The 9882-nt window shown below is 37.1% G+C and overlaps 1 protein-coding gene across 4 annotated transcripts; it reads right to left on the bottom strand.

Moving 5' to 3' along the window:
* Positions 1–2902: 2902 nt before the first annotated feature.
* On the bottom strand, positions 2903–7922 carry LOC110877845 (polyadenylate-binding protein-interacting protein 7). Of its 4 annotated transcripts, none has more exons than XM_035977218.1 (7): positions 7634–7918; positions 6576–6668; positions 5567–6322; positions 4350–4794; positions 4182–4252; positions 3559–3683; positions 2903–3452 (listed from the first exon to the last, which is right to left on the bottom strand). In XM_035977218.1, exons 3-7 carry the CDS (start codon positions 6227–6229, stop codon positions 3149–3151), a joined length of 1608 nt encoding a protein of 535 aa, XP_035833111.1. In that variant the 5' UTR covers positions 6230–6322; positions 6576–6668; positions 7634–7918; the 3' UTR covers positions 2903–3148. The 4 variants fall into 4 exon arrangements, with proteins under 4 accessions (XP_035833111.1, XP_035833109.1, XP_035833110.1 ...); XM_035977216.1 differs by having other exon boundaries at positions 6582–6668; XM_035977217.1 differs by having other exon boundaries at positions 6582–6660.
* Positions 7923–9882: the final 1960 nt, after the last annotated feature.

Raw genomic sequence — 9882 nt, 5'->3', positions numbered from 1 at the left:
AACCAACCTGATAACATCAGAAAAAGGTAGCCCGCTACCCAAACGGCTGAGAATTTCGCATCAGACGAAACTTGCTCACCGGTACGGAAGAGACGTCACATGACTCTACCAGATCTCCAGCTTGATTTACGAAAAGCGAACGCCATCTACATGGCCTAGAATTTTCTCCAGGCTGTAAACTACCTTATAGACACCATAGTCCAGTGCTCCTCCCACATGCAACTTGCACGAGGCAGCAACACTAGACTGGGGGGACTTGAAGGGGTATGGTCCTAAACCTCGCGCCAGCTAAACCGCGAGTGACCATTACCCTAATCAAATAACCCCCACCAGCAATGAACTGCGTCCATGCGGATGCATCCTTCGAATCCAATCAGTCAAAGGATAAGAAGAAGCCTTACCTGGTGTATGAAAACGGATGTACATAACGATGCGGCTGGCACCGCATCTTATGAACATTTTCGTCACGATAAGGGATCTGGGCAACAGCAACAGTCACCATAAGTGGCGATGCGGCCTGGCACCGCATCCCGCAAACTTACCCAGAGTGAGGACGCGAAAACAACGGTAGTTACCGCAGGCAGCGATGCAGCGCAGCACCGCATCCTGCCCACGAGGCAAGTGGGACTGACACTGCAGAGCAAGTGGCACCAATGACAGTCGCCTGTCAGGCCATACGTAAACGACAGGCTGACGTGGCTTCACCTCCACAAGCGACAAGCCTGACACAGCTGCAAAGGTGCAGCGTGTCGTCAGTCTATCTGTTCACCTCCTCCTTCACTCATCGGCTATAAATACCAACCCCAAACCAGGTTTGAGGTATCTCTTCACAACTCTCTCACTACTACTACTATCACACTTTGCTTCCCAAGCAAACTACTGATTCTCACGCCGGAGAGTAGTAACAAGGAGCACCCCCCACCCTATCCTCCTTGTTACGAGTCACGGCTTGTTTCCTTGTGCAGAAGATCAACCGGCAGACGATCCAGCCAGCGATCCTCGAGAGGAAGGGATTAACCCTTCTTGACGAGACCAGTAAATTAACCCTACCAGGTTAACCATTGTTTCATCAATGTTGAAATAGTACCAAAACACCCTCTTATTAGTTATCATATTTTAGTTACATAAATATTTTGGTTTTTTACAGGTAATTACGTAAATTAACTTTTAATAAAGTTCAATTCCTTCCTCAAATTAACAAACCAAACAACTTTCAAATTCTCATCGGAGTTGATTCAAATTCCTTTAATTTCCAATTCCATTGAAACATTTCAATTCCTTCACAAATATTCCACGAACCAGCGTGTCGGGATTTTCGCTTTGATCCGGTGAGATTTTGGTCTGACATTGATGATGTAGAGACGAAAAAGAGAACGGCGAGAAAACCCTAAAAGATACATAATCTGACCCGCTCCTTTTGTCACCACCCAATTTACGTACTTATATTTTCGTATCTTAAAAGTTAATAGTCGCGCATTTTGACCCTTTAGCATTTTAACCAATGTTTTAAAAACCGGTAAATACCGGCCGGTTATACTGATATTACCGTTTACAGATGTAAATCGGTACGAAACACCCCGGTAAATAAGTGAAACGGCATAAGGTTTGTACCGGCGGTAAAATCCGGTATACCGGTTTGAAACATAATACCAGTACCGGCCTAGGGTTATTCGTAACTTAATTTCTTATTTAATATTGTATGAAATGAAAATAGTTATCCTCTACCTGATGAGGATGGTGATAATAGTGAATTTCATCTTTTATGCGATCGTGAACTTAATGTATTCAACAAATGGCTTAAACATATTGTACACTTTCATTTAAAAGAGCTTGTTGGAAAATTGAATGATTTTCGATTATCTTTTGAATTATTTTTTATTATGGATTTACTTTTGGATCATCTTTTAATATGTAATCATGCATTTTTTGATTAACTTTTGAGTTTATGTTGTAATTTATGAAATTATAGAGTTAGCTAGTCAAGCCGGTTGAACCGATCGGTACAACCTGGTTTAACCGGTTAAACCATTTTTTAGCCTAATCCGGTTTGATTTAAAAACCGGTTTTTAAAACATTGATTTTAACTTACTCAAAACCACTTATTATAATTTACAAAAAGTCTAAAGTGATCCATTTTTAAACTTTCTAGTCCCCCCCCCCCCCCTAATTTAAACACGTGTGTATAAACTATTAACCAATTGTTTCGCCCCATGGAATTAATTTACAATCCAAAAACAACCAGAAAGATTTTGAAGTGCGTCTCTACTTTGTTAATCAAGAATCACTTCAACCGAAACCATATCGCCATCCTATTCTTACTCCTTCAAACTCCATTCGTAATCCAAACCAATCCATTAGTCACATATGCCTTTTCCATGTTTGTCGGCTTTTTTCTTCGTAAATAGTGACAAATTGACACCAAAATTTCATCATTAGATCTGTTTATTATTAAGAATCTTTGCATCTCATGGAGTGATACTAAACACATAAATAACCAACAACCCGCCACAACGCGCAGGTAACGTCGACTCGTTAGTAACAACTTGGTAAAGACTTTTTATATGCGAAAATTATAAATAGTCATCAAATGTCTATCGGGTATCTTAATGTTCAATGTTATATTTTAGCGTTTTGGAACTTGATACGTTTTGATTTTGGTTATATTTTATGTTTTGAAATTTGACTTTTCAGTAAAAAATGAGAAAGTAAAGCTTTTTTTATATTAACCCTTTAAACAGCGAGTTGAAGTAACAAACTAACAACCTTTGGTAAGCGAGTCCATTAACAACAGTTACCAAAGGCGAATTTGGATCCAACCAAGGTCCGGTTTAGCACCAAGATCCTTTGTCACAAACATCGGTTGCAGTCCAAACCGAGCAATTGCAGACAGAAAAGTTAGCCATACCACCATAAAACAGCCACATATGTTGACTGATCAAAAACCTTTATAATACACAGAAATACAGTACACTTTTCCTTTTACTTCCAATTTTTTCAGACTATTGACTAATCTCTCTGACCTTACTTCCATGTACACATACAAGAATTTCATTTTTTTTCGTTTTTTTCCATGAAAATATGTTTTTTGTTTATAAAACCGGGTTATGGTTTCAAAAAACGAGTATACCACCTGGATTTTGATTAACGATTAATAAAGCACAACACGTAGCAGTCCGGGCTGGGGTTCGGAGTAGTCGAGGCCTTCTACCTCTAAAAGGTATCTCTGGACAGCAACAGGAAGTCGAGCAGGAGTGCGGGTCCCTTTAGTGTGGTGACCCGTTCCAACACAGATGTAAGCTTGCAGCCGCTGATCGGTTGACCTGGCTATGTTTCTTAGTGTCATAAGATCTCGTTTTAAGACGTGAATGGCTTCATTCACGTGCAGCCCGTGAAGATCGATTATCCTTTCTTGTCCTCTTCCGTTGCCTTGTATATCTAGACTTCCTGGGTTCCTGCAGAAATAAACAAAGAGAACAAGAAGATGCGGAGAATACGAGTGATAATGTTTCATGAACTCACCAACAAAAGGTCTTCGACTCAAATAAAAATAAAACTAACCTCTGATAGTAAATAGATTCTTGAGCCTTTTCATGAGCGGCCTTCATTTGCATGTTATGCAATTGCCCTTTTGCGCTCAGTTCCTTTGCTAAAGCCTTTTGGCCAACAAGGTACGCCTGACGTGCCTAAATCATGGCAAACACGCAATTGATCAAAAGAATGAAATTAAAATAGTGGGTAAAATGCCATTTTCGTCCCTCAGGTTTGACCAGTTTTGCGACTTTCGTTCAAAACTTTGTTTTTACACATTTGGATCCAAAAGTTTTGAAATCTTGCCATTTTCATCCGGCTCGTTAACTCCATCCATTTTTCTCAGTTAAGTCGGGTATTTTAGTCTTTTTTGTTAACTTAAAGGGCAATTCGGTCTTTTTCACTTTAATGTACAAGTATTTAAAATACCAAATTGCCCTTTAAGTTAACCCAAAAAAAAACGAAAATAACCCTGACTTAACGGAAAAAATGGATGGAGTTAACTAGTCAGATGAAAATGGCAAGATTTCAAACCTTTTGGATCCAAATGCGGAAAAACAAATCTTTGGAAGAAATTCGCAAAACTGGTCAAACCTTAGGGATGAAAATGGCATTTTACTCTAAAATAGTACATCAAACATAAAAAGCTATACCTGTTCAAAATACGAGTTGCGTAAACGTGCATGATCACGAGCTTCACCCCGCATTTCCGAATACATATTTGCTGTGATCTCAACAAAGTTAAAGTGCATATAGACACAACCCATTTAAGAAAAAAAAAACGTTATTTAATTACATGTATGTTTCATCAAAGACATTACCGACTGCTTCACCGGTTTCAAGCCAGACAGGAGCAGTACCGCTGATACGGCTTGAACTTCGGTTACCAAACCTATCCCCATAAGCGCTTCTTCCAAACCCGCTAGATAAGTTATGAGAACTTCTACTTGATCCAACAGTGGAATTCGGAGAATGGTTGTTGTTATCATACTTCCATATACTCGAGTCATGTGATGCCATTTTTTTAACTGCAGAAGCAAAATCTGTAGCACCTAAAGATGGAGCCATTGAGGAAGATTTGAACATGAGTAGTTCCTTCTCCAAAGAAGGATGATTCGGGTGGTGATCGTTAACGGAAAACGTTGGCACGTTGTTTGGATTATCTGTCGGGGAAAGAGTGGGAAAATCAAGAGCACTGAGATTTGGAGCGGATAAGGCTCTGGCGTTCAGGTTCAGATTCGGGTTCAGTCCATTATCTACCTGAAGCTGCAATCATATAATAAAAAATTAAAAAAAAAAAAAAAAAAAAAAAAAAAAAAAAACGTGTAAGCCACTCTGCTAGAACACCAAGCCTTAAAAAACGGAGTTAAACACATTTAATATAATAAAAAATAATAGATTTGAAGCATCGAATATAAACGAGAATCGGCTGTTCCTCCAAATAAATTCTGATCCTTAAGTCAAAACATTGAGAGTTAATAACGTAATCAGTAAAATACCCTTTTAGTCCCCGAGGTTTGACCACTTTTGTGACTTTCTTCCAAAGGTTTGCTTTTCCGCATTTGGATCCAAAAGGTTTAAAATCTTGCCATTTTCATCCGACTCGTTAACTCCATCCATTGTTTAACGTTAAGTCAAGGGTATTTTCGTCCTTTTACCTATTTGTTAATGTTTATAAGAAAAGTCATAACAAGAAAGTCAACTGAGGTGTATCTTTATTTCTTAATAGTGTTTTTTATTTTAATAAAAAAAATGTCTAAAAAGACGGAAATACCCCTCATTTATCACAGAAAAAAATGGATGGAGTTATCAAGTCTGATGAAAACAGAAAAATTTCAAACCTTTTGGATCCAAATGCGGAAGAACAAACCTTTGGACGAAAGTCGCAAAGGTGGCCAAACCTCAAGGACGAAATGGCATTTTACTCTAATGTAATTTATGTTTGAATAAAAAGGGTCCCCTCAGCAAGATATTAACTAAAATTAAATTAGGTAAAGCTAAATCAACCGGACCCACAAGATGTAAACGAAAGATATACCTCAAGCTGCGTAAGCATCTCAATCGTCAAATTCAAGTCACACCCGTTAGCATAATAAACCTCCGCAAGACTTTCAGCCGCAAAACCAGGAAACTGAGAAGCCAAAAACTCAAACGAATTTACATCAGTGCCCTCCATCTGCTGGTCGTTAAACAAGTCATCTAGGTACCCGTGCCCCGGATCACCATTGTAATGAGGCTCATCAATAATACCAGTAAGCAACGGATGGTGAAAACTCGGTGCAGATGGCGATAACACATGTTTTTTCGACACTAACATACCACCCGATGATGCAGCATTGACATCTGCTATTGACAAACTGGAAAAGGGAATGCTGTTGATTGTTTGGGATTCTTCTTCTCCGACAACGTTAAAATCAGGAATGATGTCGTCAGGTAACTGGTCCCGCCAGAACTGGCGGGTCTCGTCATCGGAGTTATTTGACACCGATGACTCGATTCTGTTGAGTATTGATTTCCCTGGTGATGAAGCGGCAAAACTGCCGAAACTTGAAGATGTGTCTGCAGCAGTTGGGTTTCCAGAAGATGATCGCAGAGCGAATGGAACGAATTCTGCAGCATCGGGATTTAAACTTTTTGCCTTACCTGTTGTTGTGTTAAGTGTTTTGTCAATGGTAGAAGCCCCTCCGTTGAGCAGGCTCATTGTTCTTTGCAGTAAGAAATTGAAATGAATCTAAGGGCATAAGATAGAACTCTAAAAGTGAAACTGCTAGTTGCAGCTGGCGTTACCCGTATCCTGAAAAACAGATATTTTAGACTGCAGGGTAACTCAACGAAGTCGAATTCAGCAGTCATGATTGTTGACAAGCAATGAGCATCATACACAAAAAATTATAATAAATAGAAAAAACTCAATTATAACATAGGTAGTGCAAGATGTTACCAAATTGAAAGATATGAGATAGAATTCAAAGTGGTAAAAGTAGATAACGTAATGAGGATGTATAACAGAAAGAGAATGCGATTGATGAAGAAAGAAACATTCTTACTGCAACCTTGGTTTTAAAAAGCGCGCCAAGGGCTTGAGGCGGCACCTCATGTACTTCTGGCCGAAATTGGTCACGAGTAGGGTCTCTAGGAAGCTCATATGTAAAAACAACCAAAGGGATGAAGATATTATGATTTACTTAGTAAAAAGGTTGATGTGTAAAACAGACGATAGATAAAGATAGACACAGCTTCTGGTTGTAAATAAAGCTTATTTGGCTGTACATAGAGCAATGCCTCAGAGCGCAAACAGAAAACTATAGCATTGTAGTAGACTAGTAGCTGCATACATATCCGTTTTAGTCAACAATTTGTCAACTTTTGCATTCTTAGTGATGTACAAGAAAGTAATCGAAATCATAAACTAGTATATTGCATCAACAATCCCGGGTTACTGTCTGTAAAACGAAAACCACTGCCTCAACTTCCAACTACGTGTGAAACGAACCATTTTAAATCTCTGTGATAAGTCCTTAGAACCATCAATTATCATACAGATAGTAAATAATGATAATATATGCATACATATCATTTTAGTCCATAAATTGTTAACTTTTGCATTCTTAGTGATGTACAAGAAACCGAACTCCCAACTACGTGCGAAACGAACCAATATAAATCCGTATAATTTAGTCCTTAGCACTATAATCATAATATAAATAGTAAACAATAATAATTTTTGTACACCAAATCATAGATTTAAAAAAAAAATGAAAACAGAACCTCTGTTTCAAATAATCAACCACCAGTTCAAGTCAATAACCAACATATACTCACAAAATTGGCATTAAATGCAGAGATAACCACCAAATCCCCAATTTCACAACCTTATAAACATAACCAACCAAATTATAACAACAAATGCTGATAAACTAAACCCTAGACACTAACCAAACACAAAACCAACAAATTCAATCACAAAACAGCAAATTCGAGCAACCAAATCCACAAATTTCACAATTCCGATCCAATTAAACTACCAGATCTCAAAATTGAACGGTAAAACAAAACAATCAACGAGATTTCACAAGATCTGGACCTGTACGAACAGAATTGTTACCTTTTCGAAGCTCTATGATGGAACAAACCATACGAAATCGATCCATTAGAATATAAGATGATGATGATGAGAATTTGTATGTGTTAAATGAGAACAAAAGTGGAGATTTTGGTGAGATTTGTGTGCGAATCTGAGGGTTTGTTGACGAGTGTTTGATGAGCAGCCACCACAAATAATAATATAATAATATTATTAAAGAGAGATGGGAACCTGAGCATCTATGATATGATCAATCTATGTACACACGTTTACACCGTACCACTTGCACCAAGTATTCTTATTTGGTGATTGAACAATAGAGAGTATTATTGCATTTATTTATATTGGAAAGTAGAGAGTATGTAAAGAGTTAGAACGTGTGGTATGATGGGGCGGGGGTTTGGGGATTGGTTGACATGTGAATGGTATGATGGGGTGGGGGTTTGGGCATTGGTTGACATGTGGATGGTATGATAGGGTGGGGGTTTGGGCATTGGGTGACACGTGGATTAGAAGACACTCAATACACAAACTCAAGTTGTAGGGGGTATGGTGGGCGTGGCTGGACTGGCGTGGCCAAGTCACATCAATTTTTTAATATATATATATATATATATATATATATATATATATATATATATATATATATATATAGAGAGAGAGAGAGAGAGAGAGTAGGGTTCTAGAGTGAACAATGGTTTAGTTGTGAACAAAGTGAACACATCTTGACCATTCATTTCTTAGATTTCTTAGATGATGAAATTTAATGGTAATGGCAATTTGGTAAATATTTTATAAAATATAACCATTAAATAAGGCTGATAGGGACATTAATGTAAATGTCTAGTAAATCTAATTTTGTAAATATCACAATCTCTCTCCTAAAAATACAAAATTCCAATTTCATCTTTCTGTAACCGACCGGCGATTTAGGGTTCTTCATCTATTGATACTCATGGTGCGGCGTTCCGGCGAAGATAATCATCAAAATTGTAGTAGTGGTTAGTTTACTTTCAGTACATCGTTTCCAGTTGTGTATGCTTGATATTTCTTTTTAATTGTAAGAAATCGGAAAGATAGGGTTTCGTTCATTGGGTGTATAAATATCAGATTGAAGGTGTATAAATATCAGATTGAAGGTGTATAAATATCATATTGAAATGTTGCTCTGTTTTTATGTTCATATGAAATGTTGCTCTGTTTTTATGCGATAATAGGCTGTTCATCGGAAAGTTAGGATTTCGTTCTAGTACATGTTTAATTTTTTTGTAGTATGGTGTTGGTTTAACAAATTAGTGGATTTTGCTCTATTTTTATGCGATGTTGCTCTATTTTTATACGATTTTAGCTGTTCATTGGCTGTACACATATGTATTGTAGCAGGTTTTGTGAAATCTCAGAAGGTTGTGTGTATTGACTGTGTAAAGTTGTTGATGTACACTTGTGTATTATGCTGATTGATATTGAATTGGGGGGAAATTTGATGAAGATTGTACACTGGGTTGTACACATATGTACAGGGTATTCTATATGTGTACACATGTGTAAAGCTGATTAGTGCACATGTGTATTTGAGTGAAACTTTATGTTTGTTGATCAAACAATGTTGAGCAAATACTCTTATTTTTAGTTTTAATACGTTTGTGTATACAGGTGTTTGTGCTTTTTTGTATTGTGATCTTTCTTTCAGTTGTTATTTTAAATATTCCAAATGAGAACTAGTAAGTATGAAAAAAATGTATTATGTTTAAATTTGTTTGTAGGGAACAAGTCTGATAATAGGTTTAAAAATTGACTTGACGACCCTTATGAGTTTTCTGACATTGAAGAAACGGACATAGTAGGTGAGTTTGTTTTGTATACAATCTGATGTGTAATGATATAACTTAAAGTACACATGTATTATTCTATTGTTACTATGGCCGAAGTGTGTGTTCTGTTTTTTGATAACTTGGAATGCATAGTGCTTAGTAGTTGATATTATAGACAGTACAAGTGTAAATTAAGTATGCTGATAATAGTGTAAGTTTCTTCAGGAAGAAGTGCACAAGGGTACATATACAGTGAACATTTGTGTATATGTACTTTGTACACTAGTGTACATTATGTTGTTAAACGGTGTTCATGCATCAATACACATCAATAATATTTAGACTGTACTGTTATTTAATTTTATGGATAATGTGCAGGAAAATGGTGTTCCTAATAGAGTCTGAAATAGATCTATACTGAACTATCAACTGCTTTACTTCAGTGCTTAATTTTGAAGA

This window comes from Helianthus annuus, chromosome 9 (assembly GCF_002127325.2).
Source record: "Helianthus annuus cultivar XRQ/B chromosome 9, HanXRQr2.0-SUNRISE, whole genome shotgun sequence".
Lineage (NCBI taxonomy): Eukaryota > Viridiplantae > Streptophyta > Magnoliopsida > Asterales > Asteraceae > Helianthus > Helianthus annuus.
Note: the sequence above shows the minus strand (reverse complement) of the source record. Positions and strands in the feature narration are given on the sequence as shown.